The 15,677-nt window shown below is 34.7% G+C and overlaps 1 protein-coding gene and 1 long non-coding RNA gene across 16 annotated transcripts in view; one reads left to right on the forward strand and one right to left on the reverse strand.

The window, feature by feature from the left end:
• The window catches only part of LOC100869706 (sallimus), a 124,737-nt gene that overhangs the window by 51,864 nt on the left and 57,196 nt on the right, over window positions 1-15,677 (reverse strand). For 10 of the 15 annotated variants that reach the window (XM_086910083.1, XM_086910096.1, XM_086910094.1 and 7 more), the window contains one exon: window positions 45-6,848. The exons of 2 other annotated variants lie outside the window; for them this stretch is intronic. In XM_086910083.1, the coding sequence (XP_086766209.1) occupies window positions 45-6,848 (6,804 nt within the window). The remainder of the gene's footprint in view (window positions 1-44; window positions 6,849-15,677) is intronic. 3 more of the 15 variants (XM_086910086.1, XM_086910087.1, XM_086910088.1) reach the window with 3 other exon arrangements.
• On the forward strand, window positions 11,111-12,188 carry LOC147657376 (uncharacterized). The gene is made up of 2 exons (XR_015292557.1): window positions 11,111-11,918; window positions 11,994-12,188. It is a non-coding gene; the product is annotated as an uncharacterized LOC147657376 (long non-coding RNA).

Here is a 15,677-nt window from a genome sequence, read left to right on the forward strand (position 1 = left end):
TTAGAAAACGATCACACAGACGTCACAACACACAGATCTAGTACCAAATATCACGAGATTGACGGTAGACGTGGCTACTCCAGCCGGATTCGACGCTCTGCAAGAATACATTCCAGCGTCCTCCTCCTTCACCTTCGTTATCTCCAACGATGCGGTCGTTTCGTAGATGGTCATTATGTACTTCTCACTCACATGAAGCTCCTGCTCGTTTCTGTACCAGGTAATTTCGGGGAATGGATTGCCAAATACTGTACACGTGAATTTTGCGGTTGTTTCAGGTTGCGCGATAACGGGTTGAAGTTTCTGAATAAATCTCGGAGCAATTTTTTTATCTTTATCTGTGATAGATATCTCGACTTGCGTACGTTGTTTATGCTTCCTCCTACGATCTTCAACTTGGACTTTTTTCTTCTCTATCTCTACATCTTCAACGATCTTTTCCACTTTAGTCGCTTCGATCACTTGAACTTCTTGCGTGGAAACTTCTTCTTTTTCTATAGATACAGGTACCTCTTCCGGTTTCTTTTTAGGTTTCCTCCATGATACTTCGGTCACTTGCTCTTCCTTTATCTCTTCTTCTTCAGGTTTCTTCGGTTTTTCTAATTTTACCGGTTTCAATTCTGGTATTTCTTCTTTCTTAGGTTTTTCCTCGAGTTTCTCTTTCTTGACAGGTTTCAAAGTCACCTTTTCGGGTACTTCTTCCTCCTTTGGTTTTTTGGGAACAGGTTTCAAACGAATTTCATCTTTCTCGACTTCCTCGGGTACTTTCTCCTTTTTGACGGGTTTAAGAACGATTTCTTCTATTCTTTCTACGAACTCTTCGCGTTTCTCGACTGGTTTCAAGTCAACTATTTCTTTCTCTTCTTTCGATTTTTTCGGTTTTTGCCTCCTTCTCCAAGAGACTTCCGATGTTTCAGTGATTTCTTCAATAACTTTATCTTCCTTTGTTTCAGGTTTAATTTCTTCAACTACGACTTTTTCTTCGATGATCTCTTTTACCTCTTTCGTCGGTTTTCTCCATGGAAGTGCAATTTCTTCCGGTTTCTCCTCTTCAATTTCTTTTACCTTCATTTGAATTATTTTTTTATCCTCCACTTTTTGTTCGACGATCTTTGTTTCTTCTTTGCTTACCTCTGTAATCACTTTCTCTTGATCGATCGGTACCACAGTTACTTCTTCTCGGAAATCGACGATCTTTTTCGTTTTCTTGCCACGACGCCATGGTAATATTTTTTCCTCCTCTTCTTCAGATTTTTCTTCAACTTTTTCAGGAACAGGCTTTGGAATCGGTTCCAATTTCACTTCTTCTGGTTTCTTCTCTTTTGGTTTCTCAGGACGTTTTACTGGTTTCAATTTAATTTCTTCAGGTTTTTCTTCTTCCGGTTTTTCTTTCTTTATTGGTTTCAACGTTACCACTTCTTTTTCCTCTTCTTCCTTAGGAAGTCGTTTTACAGGTTTCAATTTCACTTCTTCGGGTTTCTCTTCTTCTGGTTTTTCTATACGTTTTACTGGTTTCAATTTAATTTCTTCAGACTTCTCTTCTTCCGGTTTTTCTTTCCTTATTGGTTTCAACGTTACCATTTCTTTTTCCTCTTCTTCCTTAGGAAGTCGTTTTACAGGTTTCAATTTCACTTCTTCGGGTTTCTCTTCTTCTGGTTTTTCTATACGTTTTACTGGTTTCAATTTAACTTCTTCAGGCTTTTCTTCTTCCGGTTTTTCTTTCTTTATTGGTTTCAACGTTACCACTTCTTTTTCCTCTTCTTCTTTAGGAAGACGCTTCACAGGTTTTAATTTAATTTCAGACTTCTCTTCTTCCGGTTTTTCTTTCTTTATTGGTTTCAACGTTACCACTTCTTTTTCTTCTTCTTCCTTAGGAAGTCGTTTTACAGGTTTCAATTTCACTTCTTCGGGTTTCTCTTCTTCTGGTTTTTCTATACGTTTTACTGGTTTCAATTTAATTTCTTCAGGCTTTTCTTCTTCCGGTTTTTCTTTCTTTATTGGTTTCAACGTTACCACTTCTTTTTCCTCTTCTTCCTTAGGAAGATGTTTCACAGGTTTCAATTTCACTTCTTCGGGTTTCTCTTCTTCTGGTTTTTCTATACGTTTTACTGGTTTCAATTTAACTTCTTCAGGCTTTTCTTCTTCCGGTTTTTCTTTCTTTATTGGTTTCAACGTTACCACTTCTTTTTCCTCTTCTTCCTTAGGAAGTCGTTTCACAGGTTTCAATTTAACTTCTTCGGGTTTCTCTTCTTCTGGTTTTTCTATACGTTTTACTGGTTTCAATTTAACTTCTTCAGGCTTTTCTTCTTCCGGTTTTTCTTTCTTTATTGGTTTCAACGTTACCACTTCTTTTTCCTCTTCTTCCTTAGGAAGTCGTTTTACAGGTTTCAATTTCACTTCTTCGGGTTTCTCTTCTTCTGGTTTTTCTATACATTTTACTGGTTTCAATTTAACTTCTTCAGGCTTTTCTTCTTCCGGTTTTTCTTTCTTTATTGGTTTCAACGTTACCACTTCTTTTTCCTCTTCTTCTTTAGGAAGTCGTTTTACAGGTTTCAATTTCACTTCTTCGGGTTTCTCTTCTTCTGGTTTTTCTATACGTTTTACTGGTTTCAATTTAATTTCTGGTTTTTCTTCTTCTGGTTTTTCTTTCTTTATTGGTTTCAACGTTACCACTTCTTTTTCCTCTTCTTCCTTAGGAAGATGTTTCACAGGTTTCAATTTCACTTCTTCGGGTTTCTCTTCTTCTGGTTTTTCTATACGTTTTACTGGTTTCAATTTAACTTCTTCAGGCTTTTCTTCTTCCGGTTTTTCTTTCTTTATTGGTTTCAACGTTACCACTTCTTTTTCCTCTTCTTCCTTAGGAAGATGTTTCACAGGTTTCAATTTAACTTCTTCGGGTTTCTCTTCTTCTGGTTTTTCTATACGTTTTACTGGTTTCAATTTAATTTCTGGTTTTTCTTCTTCTGGTTTTTCTTTCTTTATTGGTTTCAACGTTACCACTTCTTTTTCCTCTTCTTCTTTAGGAAGTCGTTTTACAGGTTTCAATTTTACTTCTTCAGGTTTCTCTTCTTCTGGTTTTTCTATATGTTTAACTGGTTTTAATTTAATCTCTGGTATTTCTTTTTCGTCAGGCTTCTCATCTTTATGTTTAGGTGTTATTTGTTCCTCTATCCTTTTAGATACTTCTTCTTCAGATTTTAATAATTGTTCGGGTTTAATCTCTTTCTTTATTGGTTTTTTACCACGTCGCCATGGCAATTTAGTTTTTTCTTCAAGAATTTCACCATTTTCGACTGTTTCTGGTTTAAGTGTCACTTCTTCAATTGTTTCTTCCTCTTTTAGTATTTTCTCAATTGGTTTCAATACTACTTCTTCCTTTTCCTCCTTTTCTTCCGGTCTTTTTTCTTTTCTTGCTGGTTTCAGTTTAACTGCCGTGAAATCTTCCACTTCTTCTTTTTGTACTTCCTTCATCACTTTTTCCCGTGGTTTTCGCCAACTAACTTCCTGTTGTTCTTCTTCCACTTTTTTCTCTTCAATTGGGATTTCGGTAACTTTTTGCTCGATAGGTTTCTTTTTGTCACGTCGCCAAGGCAATTCTGATTCAATTGGTTTTTCTTTTTCGATCGGTTTCAAGGGTTTCTCTTCTTTTTCTTCGATCTTTTTCTCTGGTTTTGGTTTCTCTACCGGTTTCAATTTAATTTCCTCCGTGCTTTCTTCCTCTTTATGAGTACGTTTCACTGGTTTCAATGTGATTTCCTCTTTATCTTCCCGTTCCTCAGGTTTTTTCTCTCGTTTAACCGATTTCAAAGCTACTGATTTGAAATCTTCGATCATTTCCTCTTCCTTTTTAATTACTTTTTCCTCTGCTATCTTTTCTGGTATTTTTTCAACAGGTTTTTCTTCTGTAATCGACGGTTTTTTCGGTTTCCTATGCCATGATACTTCTTCAACTTCCTTTATTTCTTCTTGTGGTTTTTCCGGAAGTTTTTGTGGGATTATAATCGACTTTTCCTCCGGTTTTTCTTGTTTGAATGGTTTTAACTGTATTTTTTCCTCTTCTGGTGCTTCAGGTTTAGGTTTCTCGAATGGTTTTAATTCCGGTTTCTTCGGTTTCTCTTCTTCCGGTTTCGATTTTTGGAATGGTTTCAACATCACTTCTTCATGTGATTTCTCTTCAGGCTTGGGTTTCGGAATGGGTTTCAATTGTATTTCCTCTTTCTTTTCTTCTTCACGTGGAATGCGTTTAACAGGCTTCAATGTTATCTCTTCTATTTTCTCCTTCTCTTCCGGTATATGTTCGTGCCTGACCGGTTTCAATGTGACAGATTTGATATCCTCAACCGGTTCCTCTTTCTTTTCTGGTATCTTCTTTGTCACTTTCTTATCTCGAAGCCATGGAACTTGCGTTGGCTCCAATTTTTCTTTTTCATCCACTGGCTTTTCTTCAAATTGCACTTTCTGTGGAACTTCAGGTTTTTCTTTCTTTGCTTTCTTTCCTCGTGCCCATGGAACCGGTACTTCCTCCTTCGCCTGTTTCTCAGTCGTCTTTTCAGTCTTTTCAACATCAAGAAGAGTAATATCTTCTTCTTCATGATAAGGAACTTTTTCTGTAGGTTTTTTCTTACCTCTCGCCCAAGGTACTGGAACTTCCTTCTGTTTCTCAATGAATTCGACATCTTTTTTTACGTCCAATATCGTTTTATCCTCTTCTTCATGATATGGTATTTGTTCCTTCGGTTTCCTTTCTTTTCTCCAAGTCGCTACTTTCTCTATTTTGTCTTCCTCGATCTTTTCTTCTCTGTCTATTTTCAAAACTTTTGTATCTTCTTCCTCTACGAATTGAGTCTTGTCAGTTACTTTTTGCAAATCTACTTTCTCCAATGTTTCCTTCTTTATCTCTCTTTTTTCTGTTTTAGTTGGTTTCAAGATCACTTCTTCCAAACTTTCCCTTCGAATTTCTTTCTGTTCGACTTTCGCTTTCTTTAAGGTTATTTTCTCTTCAGTCCAAGGCTTAGTTTCCGAAGTTTTTCTTTCAACTTCCTCCTTTTTCTTTACTTTTTTGTCGATCTTGACAGTTTCAGTGTCCTTGGTGATCTGAAGAAGAGTCGTGTCATCTTCAACGACCACCTCTTTTTCTTCAAGTTTTTTAAGAACTTCTTTCTTAGGAATAGGTTTTAAATCTACCTCTTCGAGACTCGGTTTTTCTATATCTGCCTTTTCTGGCTTGGATGGTTTTAATTGTACAGTCTCGAACGTTTCTTTCGATATTTCTTTCTTTTCAGGTTTGGCTTTCTTCAGTGTTATTTTTTCTTCAGTCCAAGGTTTAGGTTGTTCCACTTTTTCCACTGAGATTGACTCTTTCCTCGTTTTCTTCATTTGTGTATCCTTAGAAATATCAAGTAATGTCGTGTCTTCCTGTTCCACGTAATCAGTCTTCTGCACGATTTCTTTCACTGTTTTTTCTGTTTCTTTCGTGACAGCTTTAAGATCCACCGTTTCTAAACTCTCTTTTCGAATTGCAGTTTTCGTTATTTTCGATGGTTTCAATTCAACCGTTTCTATCGTCTCCTTTTCAACTTCTTTTTTCACAGGCTGGATCTTCTTCAATGTAACTTTTTCTTCAGTCCAAGGTTTAGGCTTTTCTTCCGGTTTTTCTTCAACCTTGTCTTTCTTTACTTTCTTCAGTTCTTCAGTCTTTGATACTTCTAATAAAACAGTATCCTCTTCTTCAAAATACCTAGTTTTTTCAGTGACTTTTTTCTCGGTGATTTTCTCAGTCGTTAGAATAGGTTTCAAGTCTACTTTCTCCAAACTTGGTTTTTGATCAGGTAATTTCTCAATCTTCGATGGTTTTAGTTCTACAGTTTCTATACTTTCTTTCTCAATCTCTTTCTTTATTGGTTTAGATTTTTTCAAGGTGATCTTTTCTTCCGTCCAAGGTTTCGCTTGTTCCACTTTTTCTTCTATCTTTTCTTTCTTCAATTTCTTCACTTCTTCGATCTTAGTCACATCCAACATCGAAATGTCCTCCTGTTCAAGGTATTCAGCCTTCGAGATCGTTTCTTCAGTAATCTTCTCAGTTACTGTCGTAGGAATAGATTTCAAATCTACCTTCTCCAAAGTAGCTTTCTCAATCTCCTTCCTATCGATCTTTGAAGGTTTCAGTTCCACAGTCTCTAAAGTTTCTCTAGGGATCTCTTTCCTATCGAGTTTTGACTTTTTTAACGTAACTTTCTCTTCGGTCCAAGGTTTAGCTTCTTCTTTTTTCCTTTGAACAGTTTCATCTATTTTTTTCGAGGTTTTGACAAATCTAGAATCTTCTTCTTCCACGTAAACTTCTTCCGTAGTCTTATCCAGTCGAGTGATTTTCTCTTCTTCAGTTTTTACTTCTTTCGTCACTTCTCTAACAACAGGTTTCAGATCAACCGCTTCGAGGCTAGCTCTTGTAATATCTTTCTTCTCGATTTTCGTTGGTTTCAACTCGACTTCCTCCAATTTTTCCCTCGGCGTTTCACGAGGCACCTGCGGAGTTTTCTTCAGTACTACGGCTTCCTCTGTCCAAGGTTTCACTTGGCCTTCCGCGGTCTGCAACTTGTCCAAAGATGTATCGCGAGATTTTGGTTTCGTTTTCCTCCATGGCGTCACGTCGCCAAGTCGAGGTCGATGATGAACCCGTCCCTTTCTCCAAGGTAACGATTCGTCACCAGATTGCAAGGGTAGACTTTCGAGTGGCAATCCATTTTCATCTAGAGTCAATGGCTCTAGGATAATATCTCTTCCATAATCTGTCGACGGTTTTACATCTGGTCCCGTCTCAGCAGGAACCTCGTAATACGCTCCTTTCCTCTCTGCAATGGTATACACGCGCCAGAATAATTTTAAATCGCGTTTCACGATGGCGATCGTTGAATCATCACTCGTTTCAGGGAAAGAGATATTTGATTATCATGCTAAAAACAAGCTGGCAGACTAGTACGCGAAATGAAAAGTGAATCGGGTAAGTGATTTATTAGTGTATGTTAAATTATCGTTTTAAAGATTTAATGATTCTTGTGTTCTAGTGGAATATGGTGTATTATCTTTAATTAGTTATAGATAGATATAATCATATAACTATAATTAATTATAGAAATAAGTTTGTTACATCATTTGTATTTTGTTATAAGTTATAAGTTAATCTAATACATGCTTAAGATTAATTGGTGATATGTAATAATGGTTTTCAATAATCATTTTGTAAATATATATAGTTTAAAAGATTAAAAAGTTGTAATATTGATTGATTTTTGTGAAAACAATTTATAAATTTATATAAATATTTAAATTATTTATCATGTAATAAATTATCCAAGAAAAATTCAGTTAATCAAAAATTATAAATCAATTATTTAATTATTTTGTTCCTTCTATAATATCTTTCATTGGAATTAATTTTCTTCGTTTACTATTAACTTCTCTCCATAACTCTTTCAAAATTATTTCAACTTTGAAATATCACATACAGAAGAAATAATAGACATATGTTATTATATGAGTCATACACATGAATCATACATATATATGTCATCTAATTAATATTTCATAGAATATGCAAAATATTGTACTCATAATTATAATTATAGAAATTACGTATCGTTTGTATACAAATTCTTTTTATTCAATTCATATTCGAAATATTTATTCAAAACATTAACAGAACAAATAACGAAAATTCAATCGAATTAAAAAATTGTAGTGTCAAGGAAAACGATTAAATATACATAAAAACAAAAGATTTACTTCCATTGATAAATCGAGTGTCAAAATTCCTTTACGTATCCAACAATAAAAAGTTTACGTCTCTAGTTCACGATGAAACACTCGTGAACTGTGAAACGAAAAATTAAAACGATCCAAAATGATTTATTCTCAATTTCTGTGCTCCCCTTGTATCTCGATTTCACGAACAATGCCGTCATTTGTGCTGTAACATGCCAAACGAGAGCCCATCCAAGCAGAGGATATTTTTAATTATTACCACCACAGCCACCGAACAACTCGAATAAAATGAACGAGTCTGAAGGAAGGATGGAATAATTAGACCAACCGAGATTGCAAACAGGAAACGAATCATGTTTCATTTTAATATGATACATATAGTCAATCACAGAAGTCTTGATAGACAAATCCAACTAATAAATTATATTATCAAAACCAGCAATAATTCTGTTTCATATGAAACACTGTAAACAAATCACAATGATCTAAGATCTTTTTTTAATTCTTCTTCATCTATTGGATAAAAAAAAAATATTAAAATTTCTGTCAAATAATAATAATAGTTTCTGTTAAAATTAATAAAATTTTTGTACATATAAATGATTTAATACAAACTTTGTCATTACTATATTAATATTAAATTTAATAAATCTATAAGACGATGAAATTCTTGTTATATGTAAAACTGTAACCTAAATAAGATGAGTAAACAGTTCAACCTGATCTTGGATAAAATAAATACTAAGATTGGCAGTAATAATCAAAATCTAATAATATTCATTAGAATCATGTTTATTCGTTTAATAACTTTAAAAGGATGAAATCGATTTTTGAAATATTATATTTCTTTTTCAAAATAATAAATTTTAAACTGAAATATTCAGATTTTAATATCCCTTAAAAAATATTTTGAGAGAAAATTCTACATACGAAATAAATTGTTTCGTGTACGTAATTTTGTTTTCATTAAAATCCAATTTTTCAAAATAGGCGAATTCCTATTACAATATTTGAAGATACTTTTGTGACTGACTGTGACATAAAAACAATGAATGACGACACACGGCCAGTTTGCAAAATCGCGGATAAATCACAATTCCAATTAATCATAATACGGTCACACGGCAATGTAACGGGTCTTATAAATTTTCCTTGGTATTCGCGTGTAAATGCACTTGAAAATTCACGTTTCGCAATGTCTGGATGGGGCCTATGGACCGGGGCCAAGTCGACCTCGCAGAAGAGAAATCAAGGCAGATCGCCAGCGGATCGGCCTTCGAAAAGTCGAGTTATTCGGATTGTTAATATTCTGACGTGGAATAATAATCTTGATGAAGCGCGATTTATTTTTAAAAATAAATCACATCTGATTCCACGATCCTCCATTTCAAAACACGATGTATTTTTGCGTAACGAATTTACGGCATCGTAGTTGTCGTACGAGTCGAATAAATTTCATTAAAAAATCGTGAAACTTGTTTGTTTTAACGCCATGATTTTTTTCTGATTTCCTTCCTTCTCTTTCGTTTTTTCCCCCTTTCTTCTTTCAAGAAGAGAGATTGAATTTATGACGATAATTGTTTTCGAAAGGAGGGATTAACCGATTCTCGAAACGTTGAAAATGGTCGGCGCAGGCACGATGCTTACTTTGATTTCTTTTTTCATCCTCAGCAGGAGGCTTTGCCGTAATATCAACGAAATCGTAGAACACGGTCTGGTCTTAAACTTCGCGTGACTTTATTTTTAAACACGACGAGAAACGGACGATTCGTCATCGGCTAGGGAGAATCCAAACGAAACTTTTTCGCGGTTTTGTACTTTTTTTTTTTTATTTTTCATCTCTTTTATGGGTATTTTTGTGTTAACCGTGAACAATTCTTTCTTCGTGAGAATAAATAATTAATAGGATTTTTTTGTTTCTTGTGTTGAATTGTGTCAAAATAAACGCGAAAGTTTAATAAAATTGTATGAATGAATATTATTAATTTTATAAATATGCGTTTCTAATATAATTTACAAATCAATTACATGTATAATGAATATTATCTGATATCTCACGAATATAATAATATTTGTTCGATTATTTGCTATTGAATTATTTTATTTCGGATTTTTAATTCGAATGATAGAATTTGAAGATTAAATTGAATTATATTTAAAATAATTTGTTAGATATTTGTAATTTAATGATATTAATTGATTTTTAAATTTCTAATAATTTTGTTGAAATTATAAAAGAATTCCTTTCTTCACTGTTGAATTTTTTTGATTATCCATTTTTCTACCTAAATTTAAAATTATTTTAATGAATCAATCCCAACTTTAACAGTTTTCAAATAAAGAAATTGATCATCAACATTTTTATCGTAAAATTTTCTTCTCAAATAATTTCTACCAAATTATTAAGGAATTCTCTTCTTCATTGACAAATTTTTCAACTGTTAATTCAGAATATATTTCATTAACATTTGCAACATGTACAAATGATTTTCTCTTCATATCGTAAAGAAATTTCTTGGCATCGAAATCGTCTTTATTATTAAATTCTCTACACTACAATTCTGCTACACTATTTATTATTAAACTTGTTTTCTAAATTATTTTTAAATTATTCTCTACTTTCTTCAACTATATCAAAACTTGTTTGAACAATTTTCATTGACAAATTTCAAATTTCAAATATTCTAATTATTATAATTTAGTTGTAATCGTAGAATTCTCTTTCAAAATTCTAATCTTCGTTTTTTATAAAATTATTAAAAAATCCTTCATCAATCAATTCTCCAATTCGAAATTTTTCTCATTTATTATCTGAATATCTACAATTTCCTAATTTTTCTTTTTCAAATCCCTATCAATATCTTCCTCCATTCCAATCAAATCTCTAACTAAATCTTCATGAATATAAAAAAAACCATCAAAATTCCAATAATTTCCTCTCCCCTCGAATCTCCATCGTCAAATCAAACGAAACCAAAAAAAAAATTCTCTTCCAAAAATTCCAACGAAACGAGACAAAGTGCACAGCCAGAGTCGGACATTGACTCGTTGAAGAATAAACTTTACTTTAACTAATTACTTATTAAAATGCTCGAACATTTATTCCTAGCTATTATAATTAATTCTTAGTATAATCTCAATTTTTTTTATATACTTTGAACAATAAATTACCCGAAGTAACTTTATTCAATTATTGAGTTTATTTTGCCCATCGCTGTGCACAGCCTTCCAGCACACAAGTCTGCACGCTCTCGTCTCTCTGTAAGACACGAACGTTTCCACGGAGAGTAGGTGCAACGCGGAAGCCCCGTCTAGCATTCCAAGCTCGCTAATAACCCGGCGGCGGGTCATTATTCTAGAGAAGGAGGTGACGGCGGTCGCCACGCAGTTTCCCACTCAAAATGAAAAACCCGAACACGTGGTGGGGATGATGCATGCGGAGGCTACTTTCAGTGGCCGAGTTCGTTGGTGGGGTTGGACTCTCGTGTCTCACGCACGCACACTCTCTACCCCGAGCTTAGTCTAGCCTTAATAGTCATCCACTGGAAGCCGGAGACGATCGAGTCTGTCGTCCGCCACGATCACGCGTCCTCTCTCAATCTTTTCCATCATCGTTCCCTTCGCGTAGACATATCCAACGTTCGAAGAAATATCGTGCGGTGTTTCAGTGATACAGAGGGTGAATTACTCAGTGCACTACTAGTTTTTCGTTCGTTATCAACATTCGTTGTGTTGTTGACAGCTGGCTGCCTTCGATCGGACCGCATCGGTTTGTTCTCGAGAGAAAGAGAGAGAGAGAGAGAGTTGGTTCGATCGAAGTGCAGCCGCGATTGAACTGGACACGTCTGACTCTTTGCTCGGATCGAGCGTCGCGAAGGTGGTGTGCATGGTTTTTTTTTTTTTTTTTTTTCAATTTAATTCACAACAATTCGAGAATTTTGAGATTTCGAGATTTTCGTTCGGTATACAATTACACGTTGGTGAAAAAGTGAAGAAAAGGGAAAGACTCGTCGGTGGAAATATACAAGTGGTGGTTCTTCTCGTTCTTTCCGTGTTAAATTTGTTAAATTTTTAATTTCTCGTTCGTGAGTGATATATATATATGTGTTTGTGATAATAATTATTCGCAATTGAGATTCGTTTTTTTTTTTTTTGGTGAGGTATGAGACTCGTTTCATACGTAATTGTTCAAGATAAGGACGATTATGATTATTCTTTTTTTTTTTTTTTTTTAGGAGCGTGATTCATGATATAGGTAGGCAAGACAATGGTTGTTGTTTATCGTTCCTTGGCTGACACGTGATGACGGATGGAGTGATACAATAACTCTAGGATTTAACGGATGACACACAAAAATTTATTCGATGAATCATTCGTACGATTGGAGTGGTCATGTACAGAAATAAAAATAAAATCAACGTTTAGCGAGACGTGGTTGTCCCTGACCTTCTTCTTTCCCTCGTTCATGCTAATTTCACTCAATTTCTATTAATCTCTTTTTTATACATAATAACATATCGATTCATAATATATCACAATTATATATTTAAATTCTTATTAATTTTCATCGCTATTTACAATTGTCAAAAATTTACTGCTTATAGAAAAATATGTATTCTTATATTTAAAGATTTAGATTAAGTTATCTAGGATATAATTCTACTGTATCTATGTATACCTTTATTATTTATTACTACAATTGTCAAAAATTTTTCCAATACTTTCAAAGCAACTGCCTACTTCAAAATTCCTTCCAATCACATCCCACTAAAAGTTAATTTCAAGAATCGAGCCGATATATTTCTCGATGTATCGTCGAAAATAAAAAAATACACAAGTTCAAAGCCGAGCTAACGATAACAAGGGATTAACAACTCGAAGCTTGAAGTTGGAAGGAGCCAGAGTAAGTCGACCGATCCGTGACGATGGCCAACACTGTGACCGTGTATCTCGACGTTTCTCTCGATGTTGAATCGAGGGCCTCCCTCGCCGAAGAGCGATCGAGGGGCCGCGGATCAACCAGAAATAATTCGTTCCCGTGTTCCAGAGTGCGCTGACACCCGCTCCACCGTCGTATTATTTCTAGCGGGTCTGAATCACTGAGGCAGCTGGGATGGCCGAAATAGTCGGCTTCGTCGGCGGCTTCTGCCTTCTCCCTCCATCGACGCCCGGCCGAACGGGCAAACAGTCGTCGACAACGGCTGGCCGCTGTGGGTGGAAGATGAAAAGAAGGGCCCGAGCACGCACGCACGATGAATCATTGCCCGTTTCTTTTTCTCCCTTCCCCCGACAGACGAGATGTTTGGCAGTTTGTCTTCCTCTTGATGGCTTCAGGTGGTTCGGTCGTCGTTGATTCAAGGTCGTGCGAATAAGTCGATGGAGAAGAGTAAATGATGCGAGGTTCGAGCAAGGAATTTGTTCTTCTTGGAATCCTTTTGGAGGATGAGAGGATGCGATTGAAGGGATGGAATTCGTTTCTATGGATGGACAATCTAATTTTTATGGAATTCTCGAAGGATTATTGGAGATGAGGAAGATTGAATTAATCTTTTTTATAGAGGGAGGATATTTTGGAGAATTTGTTTTTCTAGAGTATCGGATTATTGAAGGAGTAAAATTTGTATTTCTGTTCTTAAAGATTTTGGATTTGAATATTTGTACGTAAAGAGGAATTTGTTTTAGAATCTTTGGGGGATCGTTAATAAAATTTCGAATTCAAGGAATTAATTTTGAAAATGCATAATGAGAAATTTATGGATTTCTTGGATTTTATGTATACGAAAAGGTATCTGGAATAGTAAAATGGAGGATGAGGAACGAAGATCAAAGGATAAAACCAGGGGACAGAATTTATTTTTCTTTCGAGGATTCTGGATTAAAATTAAATATCGTGTGTACAATAGGAATTTGTTTCGATGAAATGAGAAATATCAACTTCAAAAGACTGATGTCATCATTGATTTTTCAGAGAATCGTTTTGGTTTTGTCTTTTTTATGATAATTAATGCAAATAAGCATGGAATATATTTCTTGAGGATTATGATTTTGAAAAATCTGATATCATAGCCAGTCTCTTGATCTTTATTCTTTGTGTACACGAAGAGGAATCTATTTTTAAAGAATTTTAAATTCGACACGTGGCCTTATCCTTCTTCTTATGATCAAAGCAATGGAATTTTTTCTTCCAGAGCAAAAATCCATTTCTATTCAAGTAATAATCCGTTCTTTTTTAAAATTCTCTAAAACGATCATGATACGTGATACATTACATTTTATATAAACAAAATTTTAAAATTTCTCTTACACTCGATCTAAAAAACGATTCGTGTACGCAAAGAAGAATCTTGTCCAGGATACACGTGATATCATGGTGGATGGAATCTTAAGGGTCTCTGAAAACCTTGAGAAAAATACTTCGCTATATTTCGTTCGACAACGATCTTGATTCTGTTGTTGTCAAGTCGGTTATTTCGGCATCTCGAATTCATTAGTTCACAGTGGGGGACGATAATTACCTCTCGTATAGCGGTTTAACAGCCTTGATCTCATAGCACGATCACACACACACGCTCGAAATAATCTCATGCACGATATCAATTTTCTTGGTTCTTACCCAGCTAGGTCGAATCTAACATTTATTTATGATCGACGAAAACGCCGGGATTGTTTCTCTTTTCGTTCTCCCTTTTCTCATGATTATTTTTCATCGATAATTTTATTAAAAATTTAACTCGATGATGTCTTGAAAATTCAGAATCGCCATTTATTTAAAACGAAATTTATTAATTGTCAATTCTTTGTGAAACCATTCCCCATTACTTTCCATCTTCTTTCTCAAAATGAATTTTGAATGAATTACTTTCATGTATTCGTTTCATGTTTTTATACTTTCAATAAAATTTCTTAGCAATAAAATCCTTTTTTTCCATCTTTTCCAATATTAAATAGCTTAAAGTGATCCGAATAAATACGATAATTAAATAAAATCAAATTAAGAGAATAATCCATAAAAGAATTTCTTATTTCAAGGAACAAATAACATTCTTCTTCCAATGTATCCATTAGTCATTTTTATGAACGATTTGCATCGAGAATTTCAAGTTTGGAACAAATCGTCTTACAATACATCATATTCTTCCTCGTCAAACAACACGTTACAATAAATTGTAAGAGAAATTCTACAACAAAACTGCTTCGTGTTATACCAATTATAATTAAATTTGACGGAAATTTTCACCGCTCGTGTCTCTCATCTGACGATATAATTACGTTAAACAAAGTTAAGACCGTGTTCGAGGCTTTGGCACGTTGAAGAAGATGGCGGATTCATTACGACCCCTCCCCGCGATTAATCAAACGGCCGTGCAGACCGGATTCACGGTCTAATTTTGCATCAGGTCGTCGGTTCGTAACGGTGTCGTGCGAGGACCGGTCAAGTAATATGACGATGATCCTCCTCGCGAGGCTGAAACGCGGTGGGCAACACGAGAATACCATCGTTCCGTACACGGAGCATCGTGCGCTGGATGCAGGCCTGGTTCACGCAATGGAACGCGAGGGAATCTTCTTTGTTTCCGGTCACGCGCGTTGATCATGGGGAGTTACGGGTCTGCTCCACTTCTAATCTTTCTTTAAGAATGATTTCGTGATAATCTTTATTCTGAGCGAGAGAAGAAATTATGAAATTGTTTGTATCGTAGAATATCGTTTGTTCTTTTTTTTAAAAGAATTTAGAGAAGATGGAGGACTCGTGGTATATGATTTTTTGTTTTTTTAAGATTTTTATTTTGTGAAGAAATTACGATTCGAAGTATGAGATTAATTATAGTAAATTAATTTTTATGTAAGTTATTGTATATTATATCATTGACATTTGAATTATGGTTTAATTCTTTAATATTAACAGGATTTCGTTTAAG

The sequence above is a fragment of the Apis florea genome, unplaced genomic scaffold (genome assembly GCF_048593485.1).
Source record: "Apis florea isolate Af1SG1 unplaced genomic scaffold, ASM4859348v1 contig_3170_pilon, whole genome shotgun sequence".
NCBI classification, from domain to species: Eukaryota; Metazoa; Arthropoda; class Insecta; order Hymenoptera; family Apidae; genus Apis; species Apis florea.